This window comes from Muntiacus reevesi, chromosome 2 (assembly GCF_963930625.1).
Source record: "Muntiacus reevesi chromosome 2, mMunRee1.1, whole genome shotgun sequence".
Taxonomy (NCBI): Eukaryota; Metazoa; Chordata; class Mammalia; order Artiodactyla; family Cervidae; genus Muntiacus; species Muntiacus reevesi.
In genome coordinates this window covers 210936622-210951962 of record NC_089250.1, presented here as the reverse complement: position 1 = coordinate 210951962, position 15341 = coordinate 210936622, and the positions used below count along the sequence as shown (strand labels likewise).

General features: G+C 34.7%; 1 protein-coding gene across 6 annotated transcripts in view; it reads left to right on the top strand.

The window, feature by feature from the left end:
* The window catches only part of GTF2I (general transcription factor IIi), an 80727-nt gene that overhangs the window by 39077 nt on the left and 26309 nt on the right, over window positions 1–15341 (top strand). For 3 of the 6 annotated variants that reach the window (XM_065924800.1, XM_065924799.1, XM_065924797.1), the window contains 5 exons: window positions 1665–1721; window positions 3568–3630; window positions 11328–11438; window positions 12845–12910; window positions 14161–14344. In XM_065924800.1, the coding sequence (XP_065780872.1) occupies window positions 1665–1721; window positions 3568–3630; window positions 11328–11438; window positions 12845–12910; window positions 14161–14344 (481 nt within the window). The remainder of the gene's footprint in view (window positions 1–1664; window positions 1722–3567; window positions 3631–11327; window positions 11439–12844; window positions 12911–14160; window positions 14345–15341) is intronic. The other 3 variants (XM_065924803.1, XM_065924802.1, XM_065924801.1) reach the window with 1 other exon arrangement.

Here is a 15341-nt window from a genome sequence, read left to right as displayed (position 1 = left end):
CTTATTCCAGCTTTGAGTGAGTTAGATTTCATTCTTTTTTCTTCTTTGCACTGTGCAGCATGTGGGGTCCTAGTTCCCCCACCAGGGATTGAACCCATGCCCCCTGCATTGGGAGCACAGAGTGTTAACCACTGGACCGCCAGGAAAGTCCCAAGATGTCTTTTCTTTAGCTCCACTTTTAATATAAATGTAATTGCTTAATTTACATTTTGAAAGAACAAAAAACACACACAGAATCATCGTTTACATGTACTGTTATCGTGTTATGACCTGGTGGAATATCACCTTAGTTATTCTTAGCCAGTCTTCCCTTTTCAAGTACTGGTCCCTTCTCCATTATCTCTCCTTGTTTTGACCTCACATTTTTGTTTTCTTTGGCATTACAGTCGAAGAATCCAGTGCTCCATAAATTCAAATTTTAATGTATAATGGGGAGAGGGGAGCTGTGTGTTGAGAAAGCGTAATGAAAGAAGTTAAGTAAAGAATAATTCTTGGCTACAGAGTTACCCGTTGTTTTGAGCTCAGGTGAATTTTCAGAACATAAAATAAATGGAAAAGAATCTCAAGATAATTAGAGCTCCATAAAATCAGACATGGGAAACCCCACATTTTTGGTCTTAGCATGGCACTTTAGATTGGAAGGTGCTGGGCACTGACTGACAGGCTTGTTTTGTTTTTTTAAACTGTAGTCAGTGTTCTTTAAAAATCAAGATAAAAGTGTAGAAAACCTGTGTCTGGGGGTGGGGGTTACCTTTAGTCTAGTTTCTTAAATTAGTTATCAATGGATGACAAAATAGACCTCAAGTTTCCTCCTGCCCCCTTGCTTTATTCTTCCCTGTAGGTAACACATTTGTATTTCTACACGAAGGCAGTGGTTTTCAATCTTCTTGATGATGTTAGTACCTCAGACATTTAAGGACAGCGGATCAATAGTCAGGGGCAGTTTGGGCACTTAACCTAATTGGCTCTGTTGGGTTTTAGATGACTTCTTTCTTGTTTATGAGTAAAGTTTCTCCATTAGGATGAGCCTGTTCACTGTTGAATGCCTAACCTGATACATTGCTTTATGTTCCAGTTTGTAGAAGCAGGCAGATTATATTACCTGAATTAAAATGCTTTTGAGACTAAAGGTAGTATCTTAAGTTTTAACTTCTGCGTTTCCTTTAAGTGCAACTTTGATTAAATAATGGGGATTTAGTTTCCATAGCTTCCACCATAGTACAAATGGAAAGCAAGAAACGTCTCGCAGCCAAACCTGAACTTGTGTTTCTAGACCTGATAGAGTCTTACGAGCAAAGACAGAACTGACTCAGATGTGTGTTTTTGTGTGTGCATCAATGGCAGATGAGCTTGGCACTCTGAAACATACTATTCTAGTTCTCAAATTCGAATATCTATCAGTAATTATATTGTGTAGTTCTAGTAACTAATATTAAATCCCCAAACCTACTTAGGTTTACTCTATATATTTGCATTTTAAAATAATTCTTTGAGTTTTCATACCAGAAGTATTACATGTTTTTCTGAATTAGATAATATTGTTTGAATTAACTGCTAAGAAGTTAAAAGAATCAGCTTGTATTTGTATTTGCATTGTTACCTAGTTTCTCTTCTCCCAGCGTCAGTCTTTATTGGTTTATTATATGGGTTTATCTTCTTTTTAGGAAGCCATCATGCTTCAGAGGGCAATGAAGGAACAGAAATGGAAGTACCAGCAGAAGGTTAGATATGGGAATTTTTACTTTGCTGTATTTATATTATGTTGTTCTGTACTACAGGGAATACTATCCTTAAAAGCTTATTTGGAAATAAAATGATTTTTGTGGTATAAATGCCTTCTTAAGCCAACAGGTTTTCTTTTTTAGCTCTAAAGATGTTATACCTCTTTTATTGTATTGAATAATAAAGCATGTGGGGACTAAAATTTAAGTGGTAAGTAAAATTCTTCATGATGCAAAGTGTTGCTCATTTTTTCTTGGTCATCTTATGCCATATTTGGAAAGAATGGTTTTAATATTTAAAATTTAAATTATTGCTGGCTCTGTTCATATTAGGGTAATGTAGTCTCCATAAGGTTACTAAAAAGAGAGAGGATCTCGCTGCTCATTTTTACACCCACAGCCACCCCGTGGACTGCTTTGTTAACCAGCCATCCTCCTTTGGTTGTTGGATTGAGTGAATATTCAGCTACAGCTCTTTAAGTTATTGGAATCTTGAGTTAAACCGTTACCATGCAGAATGACTTCCAATTTGTAAACTGTTTAGATAGTTCCAAAAGAATTTTTGTAGGTTTTCTCCCAAGGAAAATAAGTGGTAAGGCAACTGGATCTTATTTTAGAATTACTATTTCTCACATAAGCTGGTCATGTCAAGTCTTATTTTTTTAAGACTAAAAAAGGAGTCTATTCTGTACCTTTTTATTCCTTATATTTGCTTTTTTAAATTTTTTTTAATCCATAATTTGGTATTTTATGCTCTTTGAGTGGTGGGAGTTCTGAAGGTCCCTGGAAAGTTGACTGATCTTTCTAAATTCAGATTTAGAATTGTAGTATTCTAATGAAATACATTTCTTGCAGAAATACTGAGATACTCATTTAAAATAATATTTTAAATTTCTTGTTGAATTTTCTTAATAGATGATGGTGTTGGTAAATTTTTGTTTGTTTGTTTGTTTTCTTTTACTGTGTGCAGGTAATTAGATATTTTCTCTGTAACAAAATCCTGTTTTAGATAGGCAGTATTTACAACAAGGAAATAACCTGTTTACAAGATGAATTGTACTGGTGTTCATTGGGCAATGTGATTTAGATATTAGGCTTTGAATCACTTTATTTTTGAGGACATTTTTATTGTCATATTGCAGTGTTAGTAGAGTTGAAGTTAGGTTCTAGTCTTTATTCCTTTACTAACAAGTAAACATAATCTTTGGCAAATCAATTAATCTCTCAACCTTTGCAAAATGAAAGGAGAGTTGATAAAGATACTCTCTAGCTGAGCTTCTAGCACTAACATTCTGATGTACATTTGTTTTATGTAGTAACACAAATATTTAATTTTATAAAGTACGTTACATGCAAAGTTAGTTAGGTCATACAGTCCTGTCTGTATTTATTACTGTAGTCACTGTTTTGATGATATGAAGGTTCCCACCGCAAAAACTTTATGGTTTTATTTAACAATATAAGCCACTCCTGGTATTTCTGAAAGAAGAGGAGAAATAGTTTTTTTTTTTTTTTAATGTAATAAAGCCTTTGTTTATATCTTAGCACCTTCTAGTTACAGCAGGAAAATAATTTTAACTTCATTATAATCTTACTCTAGAAAGTTTGAGTCCTTTAATGCAGGTAACTTGGTATTGTCTAGTTTTCCAGAGTTTCTCTACTTTTTGTTTTCTCTTCTCCCTGTTTAAAAGGGTCAGAGATTTTCATTTAACAAGTATGAGCTGAATTCAAATGACAGTAAAGTTTTATGGTAGGCTGCTTTTGGAATATCAAATCCGTAAAATGTTGGAACATAATAGAAAGTGCTTTATAATGAATGTCATTTTAGAATTTTATTTTTTTCAAGATTCTACTCAACATGTCCCTTCAGAAACAAGTGAGGACCCCGAAGTTGAGGTGACTATTGAAGGTTAGTTATCTAAAAGCCTTGATTCCAAAAGTGTACTTCTGGTCATAAAAATTATTTGTCACATTCACATTGCTAAGTATGCATTTCATTCATTTTTAAAGGAAACTTGTGGGAAAAAAAAATGGAAGCATATATGTGTATGTGTGACTAAAGTAACCACATCCCACAGCACACCCAATGCTTTGGGAGTTTTAGACAGCAAAAGTAAGCTGTGAAGATGAGCAGTGGACCAGGCTATATACTGGTACTTTCTACCATTGGGAAAGAGAATTTTTAAAAAGAGAAAACTATGACCAGACCGGGTGCACACAAAAACAGATTTATAACCCATTACTGAGCTGTGACATAGGAGGCTTAGCTTAGTACTAGGACCCCGGTTGTCAAACTTAGTGAAGTGGAGGAGAAAGTGTTGATAGTTCAATTTCTAAAGCGAGTTTTCCCCATAAAATGCTAACATATAGCGTGTCCTTCAAAACTTTTGAAGCAGCAGCTGTAAAAATATTCTAAACTAATGTAAATAAAGTTGCTTCAGACCTAGCAACTTTCTTCTTCAGAGACAGCGCATGAATGCAGATGAGCCAGTGTATCCTGCATTATTTAAAGATCCAGCTAATTATTAACAGGAGCGTGCCTTATATTTCATAATTTTTAAATGTATTGGTTTTCTTCTTTTTAAGTTATCTTATATGACTCCTATAGGTTTTTATTCTCCTCAAAGTAGTTCTTTTCTAAAGCAGAACTTTTGTTAACCGCCCCCCTCCCCCCCTCCAGTGTCCCTGTTCTCAGTGATAGGTGTCACTTTATTGTGACATCTAAAAATAAGTTAGATGTGTACATATACATGTAGTTTGGCAAAAATTAGTAGGTGTTTTCAGTGTACAGCTTTGTAATGAGCAAGTAAAATACACATATATCACATTTCCCATAGTGTTTTTCTCATAACTTTACATCTTGGTACTTCACTATTTTTTTTTTTTTTAACTACTGCATAACCTTTCTTGGTTTGCCATCTCTGTCTCTCCTTTTCTTCTTTTTTTATAATAACCTGTCTTCTACTGGTGTCTACTTGGTTATTTATGGTGTTTGGCTGTTTCAGACTATTGAAAATGTTTTGCTTCTAAATTATAAGCTGATTGGTAGCTTTCACCCAGTATCAGAAATTTTCTCCTACTTTGCATGTTAACATCTCAGTTAATTTAATATACATATTTTATCATTAGCATAATTTTACTAACCTAAAATTGTTTTGAATTGTTTCTAGTCTAGCATTTAATTATTTAATTCATTCATTTATTCATTCATTCATTTATTCATTTATTTATTGGCCACACCAGGCAGCTTGTGGGATCTTAGTTCCCCCAACCAGGGATTGAATCAGCGCCACCCCCTCTGCATAGGAAGTGTGAAGTCTTAACCCCTGGACCACCAGGGAAGTCCTCGATAGTTGACTTTAAATTAGAAGCTCAACTATGAGAAGAAAATCTAGGTTATATAATATCGAGATATTATAAATTGAAATTATAAGTTAAAATCTAGATATTATAAATACTCAGAACCTTTTCCTTCCTATAGAGATAAGAAAAATAGATGATGATTAAAATTATTACTAAAGGGACTCCCCTGTTGGTCTAGTGGCTAAGACTGAGCACTCCCAATGCAGCAGACCCGAGTTCAATCCCAGATCAGGGAACTAGATCCCACATGCTGCAACTAAGATCTGGTGCAGCCAAATAAATATTTTATAAAATTATTAGCATAAACCTTTAAAATAGGACTAATAACCACATTGATTTATCTTAAACCTTAAAACCCATAAAGGCTATATTAGAATTGTTTAGAAAATAAACACTTTGTTTTCATAGTGTAAACCTTTAAAGGGATGTCAAAATAATTAAGAAATCAATAGCTTACAAACCTAAAATGTGTGTCAGTTTTTTCAGTTTTCATTCTTTGAAGGGAATGATAAATCCCATTTCTTTTAAACTAAGACATAGTGCCAAAATGTTGATTTATCATCCAAATTTTCCAACTAGTAGAATTTTGCCGTTGAGGCTGCTGCTTTATGTTCAGAAGACCAGAGAAATACCAGGTCTGTGTAAAGTAATTACTTTTCCTAGTAACATTTTCCATGGGATAGATGCTCACAAACTATATACCGACTCTAATTAAATTGCTAATTATTATCCATATATCATGGAAGGTAAATTGTAAGTCTGTGATATTAACAAGGAAGGTCAAATGAGAACTCACAGCCACATCTTTTTGATAAGTATATTGAATTTTTTTTTTCTAGAAAGATGACTATAGATGGTAGAAACTAGAAAAATATCCATGGTTAGAAAATGAAATTTTGATACATTTTAATATTAGAAAAAATATATCACGCATTGAAATCATAACTTTAAAAACATACCAGAAATCTGAAAAAAGACCTCTAGTGTAATATGCTTAGTAGTGGGGTGGAGGGGAAGAACCTGCTTTCCCGAACAAGGCACGTTTAAAAAGAAAAGTGTACCTAGAGGACTATGTTAGTTTTCTTTAGGAAAATCCTTGTACTTGAAAAGAATAAGATAATCCTGCTTGCGTGGTGGTGACTTTTGTTTTCTCCTATTGTATATTCCTGCATTCCCCAATAAGTTTATAAAAAAGAAAAAGCTTAGTCTTCAAGTGAGTTTTGTAATAAGATTCTCCACACTAACCTTGGTATCTTTATTTGCCGCTATGTGATGTGTCTACTTGAAGGGTCTGCTTGAGACCGATGCAGACACGTTATCCTGCGAGAAATAGCCGCCTTAACTGAGATCTGCTCTTCCATTTGTTGTTGTTCAGTCTCTCAGTCGTGTCTGCCTCTTTGCAACCCCACAAACTGCAGCATGCTAGGCTTCCCTTTTATTTGTGGTGATCTGTTTGCTATTGAAGTCAGTGGTGCACATGTGGAACCTCTGTGACCTTTGGGAAACGGCCCTTAGAATTATATGACTGTGCTTGCCTTGATTTCATAAACACCATGACTTCATTTTTGGGTAAAATCAGACTGTTGTCAGGTCTTTGGCTTAGGCATGTGTTTGATAAGGGCAGAGAAAATCTTGCCTCAGGATTATTTGAAGTCTGGCTCTCATGAATGAGCTAAAAATGGGAAGTATTGTTTTAAAAGATGTTTCCTTATATGCAGTTCACTTTCAAACATTTTTCCTCAACTTGAGCTATTCACACGTGTTTATTTGGCTGAGGCATAACCCCCTAATTATTATTATTTGTCTTCAGATTGCTTTTAAATAGATTAAAAGGGTTTCATATCTTCTTTTTTTTTTTTTTTACAATTTTTAAAATTTCATGTCTTCTTAAGTAAAACTCTTGGAAATTTAAAGTTTTCTTTGGTAAATAAATTAATTACATAACTATTTACACATAGGAATGCAGTTCATAACACTGCATATATATACATGGACTACTGTTTGGATAGCACTGTTTTAGGGTTGAGTAGTTGGATTTCATCCTCTGATGGTATCCTTTTTTGGCTGAAATTTAGAAATTTTTGACTGTCGCATGTAATTTTCAGGATTGTGCTATTCAGACATTCATTTATCAGTCCACAGATATCAGACACCTTGTATGTACTGATGGCTGGAATAGGTGTTAGGGATTTTGGAATGAACAAGATAGGCAAGTCCAATGAAGGGTTTTGAACAAGGAAGTAGTAAATTCTTTTTGAAGAAACAGGGCTGCCGTAAAGCCTGAGAGAGCAGATCATAATGGAAGCAAAGCTGTTACAGTTACTCAGAGGGAGATACTTTAGAATTGCGTGGTGACAGTAGGAACAAGAAGTGATTGAATTCTGGGTATTTCTGAAGATAGAGCAATTGTTTTGGTTGGTTGTTGTTTAATTATTCTTATAAATGTTACTTGAGAGTTTGTAGAATCTGTATAATTGGGCATGTTATCATTTGAATATTTTGTTTTTAATTTTATAGTTGCTAACAAATCACTTAGTTGACATCCAATTATTATATAAAAATTAAGACTTTTGGAGGCTTTAGGACCTGGATCCGTGGGTGAAAAATGCCATTTATTAATTTGAAATGTGGAGGGTAATTAGTAATTCCAAGTAATTTCAAGGAAAAGAATACCTGATTTATTTTATTTCACTTCTTTTAGTTTGAATAGGTGTCAGATTATTTGATAAAATGACAATTTGATCATGTTGAAAGTAATAGGTTACAGAAAAAAAGTTTTTATATGTTAATGCATTCATCAAGAATTAGATAAATTTAGTAACACATTTGAGCTCTGCTTTCTGTGTTATCTATGGGCATATCTGTAAGTAGTATGTTGCAGAAAGGAAAGCCGGGTTTTTCTTGATAGAAATTTTGAATCAGGGATTATCTCTGCCCTTTTTTTCATGGGGTGGGAGGCTTGTTTTTAGCACTGTGGCATACCTAGGCCTTATTCCTCACTCATTTGCAGCTTTTGCATGCTAAAATACCTTGAAATTCATTTTATAAGCTTTTAGTTTTGAAGATATAAACATTTTTAGTTTGGGCTTAAATTTGAAGCGTCCAGAGATGCATGGTTATTTTTTACACGAAAGTGATTGTTTATAATGTGGAAGTGCCATGATAATTAGAAAACAGTGCTCCCTGCTGAACTGATAGTTAGAGGCAGACTGATTTCTGCTACAGAGAAATAATTTTAATCCTTTGTGAAATGGATTGTGAGGTCAAGAGTAACGTTTCCTCATACTTTCCCAGAATCAGAGTTTTTTGCTGCAGTAGTGGAGAAAAAAAATAGGTGTGTTTGAGTTCATAGCTCTTCTTGACGTAATTCCATATTTCATATAAATTAAAACACTCTTTATAATTAAGTAGTAAGTATATGAAATGGGTTAGTCTTTTAATAGAATTTATGTTGTATTTTATCATCACAAATAACTTCATCTGTTCATATTTAATAGATTGACTTCATTACTGTCTCAAGAGAAATGTGATAAATGTTTTTTAATGTTTTATAGTCTTTGTTAATTCATTTGTTAACTTGTTAAAAAACACTCCTAGATTTGTCTTTTTTTCCAGTTATGGTTAAGGAGGTTATTTTTATAAAGTATATTTATACTGTGAAATCCTTTTGTTTTAAAGTAAGTTAATCTGACTAAAGAAATGAGGTTGCTAAGACACTAAAGAAAAGCAGAGCTCTCTTGGCCGTTCCCCTTCACCTCAGTTTCAAACTTTTCAGATTACAGTTGGGTTGAATTTCGTTACCACCATAAGCTATATTTTCTTTTTTTATTTTATACTCTTTCAGTATTCATTTTATCTAATTTTATTAACAATCATCTAAAGTTATAATTTATAGAAATATTTAGGCTATATTAGCCTGTAAGGAAAATAGTTTTGTTTTAAATATCATTGCTTAATGTTCGCAAAGAAATACACTGAACAGTTAAAATGCTTGGACAGTATTCATAGGTCAGATAAGTATATTTCATTTTATCCTTTGCAAACTACCCTGAAAATATTCTTTGGCTTCTAAAAATCTGTTTGGAAATTGGAAAAGAAGGATTCTGTCCGTCTGTTTTCAGAAACCAAACATTAGAGACACCTAATATGTTTTCCAAAATATATCTACTTAGGGCCTTAAATAATTAGGTTCAAACCTATTGTGGAATCTTTCGACTCTTTTTATCCTTGTGCTAACTTATGAGCCCAGAATTCTTCATAGTCAAGTTTTTATTTTACTGGTAGTTTGTCATTTTAAAATCGTTCTTTACTACAGATTTTTTTTCTGGTTTTGAGCGTGCTTTTCCACAGTGGGATTTAATACTTGGCAGTTTCCGTAGCATCGTGCCTTGTTTGCATGATAACTTTTGTCTGAAACAGTACCCGTTGGAGTGAGTACTTCCACATTTACCAGCGCGGGTGCTGTGCTTGGTTGCTCATTTGTGTCCAGCTCTTTGTGACCCATGGGCTGCAGCCTACAGGCTCCTCCATCCTCGACATTTTTCAGGAAAGAATACTGGAGTGGGTTGCCATTTCCTTCTCCAGATTTACCGGCATGTAAATAGGTCCTAATATGACTTTATCTGGCCCCAGTGACTCAATACCTTTTTCTCCTGTTGGTTTGAATGGTCAGTAAATGATTTCAGGTTTTTAGAAAATCTGTTGATGTTTTAGTTGGCCCTCCATATCTCCAAGCTTTAACCAACTATGGATGAAAAGTATTTGGGAACAACTTTTCTTAGAAAGTTCTAAAAAGCAAAATTTGAATTTGCCATGTGCCAGGGAGCTAATCTGTACAGCACTTACATTGTCCTAGGTATTATAAGTAATCTAGAGATGATATAAAGTATAAGGGAGGATGTGCATAGGTTATATGTGAATAATATGCTAATTTTATAGTGACTTCAGCATCCCTAGATTTTGGTATCCACAGGATTTGTGGCACCAGTCCCTATTAGCCTGTAAAGGAAGAACCCACAGTCAGTGAACAGGAGAATCAGTGTGCCCTGTCCTCTGATGCTATGATAGGAGTGACATTTAAGTATTTTAGGCTCACACTTAGATTCCCTTGATTAATATACAGAGTATATAAAAGTTACCCTTTGCTCTGCAAGGCAACATGGTGTATGATGCTAAATTTGGATTTCATGTTGTTCTTTGAGAGCCTATCTATTAGTTAATAGCTGAAAGAATTATATCCATGATCTCATAACATAGTTAAGTCATGTAACATTCTCTGATCCTGTTTGTTTAGCTATAAAATGAGAATGAAAGTTACCCTGAAAAGGGTAATTTATTGTATCTTATGGTATCTCTTTGTTACTGCTGTTTCCTTTAACTCAATAATTATTTTCTTCCTCATTCCACATTTATTTTAAGTGTAGATTTCTTAAAATGATATTTTCAATAATTTACAGATGGTGTTTGAGTAGAAATCTTAGTCGTGTGCCAACTGATATTTTCCAGGGATCAGAAGAATATGACAGTGACAGCTTTTCTTACTTGATCCAATGTCCTTAATTCTAACACCAGATGTACTGAAACATCATAGCAGAGTTGAGTTGTAGCCATAGCTACAAAGAAATCTTACTATAGATGTCTTGGGTGGTCTATATTCTGTGCTTAAGTATATGATCGCCATACATAGGTATTGTATCAGATGAATCAACAATGCTTGTTTCACAAATAATGTAATCTTATTTCTTTTTGTTTATTGGAAGTTATCTGTACAGTTAGTTATCTGACATCCTTTATGTGCCTGAATATTGTATAAGTTTAAATATTTTTCCATTCAAGCTACATATTCTTCCCCCTTTCTTATATATTTGTATGGTTTCCTTAGCTGTCTCCATTGAAACCTTTTTCATGAAAGGCTTAAAATACACTATAATTCTTGACAGCCATCTAAGAAGAGTTAGGAGAAAAGGAAATTTCTAATGACTTAATTCAAGCTAATTTCAAGCAAATTGAAAAAAGAAGACAAAGGAAAATGAGGATGATTCACTTGATCAGCTCCCAGAAGAGTAGGAAAGCTGGAAATGTAACTGGGAAAAAATGATGCTGAAATGGCAATACAGATATTAACAACTGACGTTCCAGTCGTACTTAAATCCCCCCATGTCTTTCAAATGTTGAGATCTTTACAGGCAGTGGCTGTCATGCATTTTACCTGTCCCTCCAGTGATGATGGTTTTCTTTTTCAAGATGATGACTATCCTCCACCTGCCAAGAGACCAAAGAGCAGTGAACCTCCCCAGCCACCCGTCACAGAACCTGCCAATGCCGGCAAGCGGAAAGTGAGGGAGTTCAACTTCGGTAAGATCCCGGTTAAGTGTGGTATCTTCCATTGTTAATTAGAATTGGTAGGCTTGAGGACATTCACTGGTGGTCCAGTAGTTAGGACCAGTTTCACTGCTCGGGCCCAGGTTTATAGCCCTTGGTCAGGGGAATTAAGAGCCCACAAGCCATGGTGCAGCCATCAAAAAAGAATGGGCAGGCTGAAAAATCATTGTTACTGACTTAGTAATTCAGTTATCTGTCTGAGACTTAATTTCAGGTATAACTTTTTTGAAGCTTGATTTTAGGTTTTGGCTGCGGCGGGACTTGGTTGCAGTGCACGGGCTTCTCTTGCTGCCTTGCACAGACTCTAGGGGTCTGGGCTGCAGTAGTCATGGCTCACGGGGCCAGTTGCCCTGCAGCATATGGGATCTTAGTTTCTGGATCAGGGATCGAAGCCACATCCCCTGCGTTGGCAGGCGGATTCTCAATGACTGGGCCTCCAGGGAAGTCCCAGACAGAATTTTGATATTAATTTTTCTTGCTTTGTGTAACTACTAGCCTCTAATCGAATCAAATCCCAGTGGAGACAATGTATCCATTTGAAGGGACTAAGTGAAATATTAGTGGCAACTTGGGTTTGTGATCCTTATTTTGAATAGATAGAACAGTTAGCTGTATGTATTTAAAAAAATAGTACTTTAATACATTTTAACTTGTCTTTAGTCATAATTACTGGGCTTCCTAGGTGGCGCTAGTGGTAAAGAAAGAATCCACCTGCCAATTCAGGAGACACCAGAGATATGGATTCAATCCCTGGGTTGGGAAGATCTCCTGGAGAAGGAAATGGCTACTCACTCCAGTATTCTTTCGTGGAAAATTCTATGGACAGAGGAGCCTGGTGGGCTATAGTCCATGGGGTTACAAAGAGTCAGACATGGCTGAGCATGCATGCAGTTCACCACACCCATACTAAGTTTACATGTGTTTTTTAGCATACTATTATGAATTACAACTATGCATAAACTCTTATTTCCATACAACTCAGACATGTGTTGGAAGGTTTCCTGCACAGTCTTGGAGACTGTCTCTCTCATTTTTGCCCCACTTTTGTAGTGTTTAATTATATGGGTCTTTTCTACCCTCCCGCTTTACAGAATTTATGAATTTAAAAAGAGGTACTCCGTAAGAAGGGTTTTGAAAATAAACTTTAAATACCCCTACCTCCAATCTCTTATTGAACCAATTCTAAGTACCATTAAAAAAAAAAAAACATACAACAAAGCAGTTCTTAGGAAAGCAGTAAAACTATATAGGTGATTTGTTTCAAATTAGGATATATTATGTAGAAAATAATTCTTGAGATGTTGGGTCATGTTAAGAGCATATTAGTGCCCCAAACAGGGATTTATTATTGAGTTTTAACTTTTTCTCTAAATTTTCAGAGAAATGGAATGCTCGAATTACTGATCTGCGTAAACAAGTTGAAGAGTTGTTTGAAAGAAAGTACGGTAAGTCTTAAACTCAGTAATTCTTGTGATATTTTGTTCTTAAGCTTTTTAACCTTGGGCTGTTCATCTAACATGAGCAAGTCCCATTCTACCAGTGTCATGCCTGCCTTTTTTAATCTGTCCCTGAGAAGGCCGTGGATCATGTCTATCCAAATCTTAGAAGTTTTGTTTCTAGATTATAGCAAAGCTTTACAAGAGTTTCCTTTATTTAATTGTCAACTAATATTTCTTTTAACTTTCAGCTTGCATATTTGAGAGTTTGTTTATATATATTTGTTGTAGACTTTGATGCAAAGCATTTTAAAACTCCGGTGTCCAAGACATCGTGTCATGTCATGTCACTTCTCAAAACTTCTCACTGAAGAGTGCCGAGTCCAGTGAGAGGAAGGCATTCTCTTAGTCTCAGTTCCATTGTCATACCTAAAAACATTGTATGTGCTATGGAATACCCAGTTACATTTACATGTCCCTTATTATTTTGTTGTAGACTTTGATGCAAAGCATTTTAAAACTCCGGTGTCCAAGACATCGTGTCATGTCATGTCACTTCTCAAAACTTCTCACTGAAGAGTGCCGAGTCCAGTGAGAGGAAGGCATTCTCTTAGTCTCAGTTCCATTGTCATACCTAAAAACATTGTATGTGCTATGGAATACCCAGTTACATTTACATGTCCCTTATTATTTAGACAAACTGACTCTTTGTAGTTTAATAAAGTATCAGTGTCTGTTCATTATATTTGATTTGTAACACTTCCCATCCTTTTGGCTTTTTGCACCTGTTGTATTCTTTTGCTCTTGGATACATAAATCTTAGAATTTCTACATTTCGGAGAAATGCTCTGCTTCAGTTATTTTACTAAAAAATCTTTTTTACAAAAGCATATTTTAAAAATATTACTTCTTCATTATATGCTATTTGTACTAGTTGATATTAACTGGTATATTTTTCTGGATTCATTTGTGGTTAAAATTTCAAAAGAAAGTCTGCCTCTATCTGTATTATTTCAAAATAATACATTGTTATTAGATCCTTGCAGTTTGGTTAAGTAAAGTACTGACATCTTTGGTGTTCTTTTCCTTTCGGTTCTTTTGTGGTGTTTTTCTTTTGATGCCGTGATAATAAATGGAATTTAAAAATAAAGTTATAAAAATTACAGTTATATCTATGTATTCGATTATTAGTCTTTTCTGCCATCTGTGCTGAATCCTTGTCATTTCATAATTTTTCCTTTCTCTTTTTACCTTTAAAGCTCAAGCTATAAAAGCCAAAGGTCCTGTGACGATCCCGTACCCTCTTTTCCAGTCCCATGTGGAAGATCTTTATGTAGAAGGACTTCCAGAAGGAATCCCATTTAGAAGGCCATCTACTTATGGAATCCCTCGCCTTGAGAGGATATTACTTGCAAAGGAAAGGATTCGTTTTGTGATTAAGAAGTAAGACTCTTAAACTTCTTCTTTGACCTTGATTATTGCATCTTTCTATGTTGTTGACAGATACTCACTGGCCACTAGGAGCTATATTTATAATAAAAACAACTAGGTATTGTTTTATTTTCTGCTTTTCAGTGTGGCTGTGTAAGTTTTGACAGAGTTGGCTTTTGGAATATGAACACCTGTCCAAACCTGACTGGCATACAACCAGTATTTTCTTTTTCAGTTTTATGCTAAGTATGCTAAAGAAAATACTGAAGTATGACTGTCTTATTTTTTAGGTCTGAATTTTAAAAAACGTATGTGGAAATAAAGTAGGTTGTAAAAATAAACAATAGAAATAAGAATGAAAAGAAAGAAAATAGCTGAATGCTATAAGTTCTTTAGTACTGACATAAGGGTTGTAGCAAGAAGTTTTTATTTTAAGTATGTGTGACATTTGGAAGTGTGTCTGCTTCCATTTAAAAATGGCAACCATGTAACACATTTCCATATTTTCTACCAACTAAAATTCTATTAAGATTACAATAAAAGGTTTAAAAAACTATTGGAACATTTATCAATATATTTCAGCAAATGTAGATGTGTGAAAACTTTCTCTTAGCTACATGAAACAAGTCCTAGATTCATTTGTAAATGGGAACAACTGGAGACTAATTGTCCATAGGAAATTATTAAATATAATTGCTGAACTAAAATTTTCAATGAAAAGTCTAGAAGATTTGTTAGTATTATAAATCATAGAGATGATTATGTACATGAGACATGAGAAAGACTAGTGAGTCCTTATCTAGTGACATCTGTCTGTTGTTCCGTCGCTAAGTCATGTCCGACTTTTTTTGACCCCTTGTGCTAAAGCTTGCCGGGTTTCCCTGTCCACTATCTCCTGGAGTTTGCTCAAACCCATGTGACATCTGACTTAACGTGAAAAGAGAAGGAAAGTGTCAAAAACGCATAGCATTTATTTTCCAAGCATGTGGAGCAGGATAAATGAGAAGAA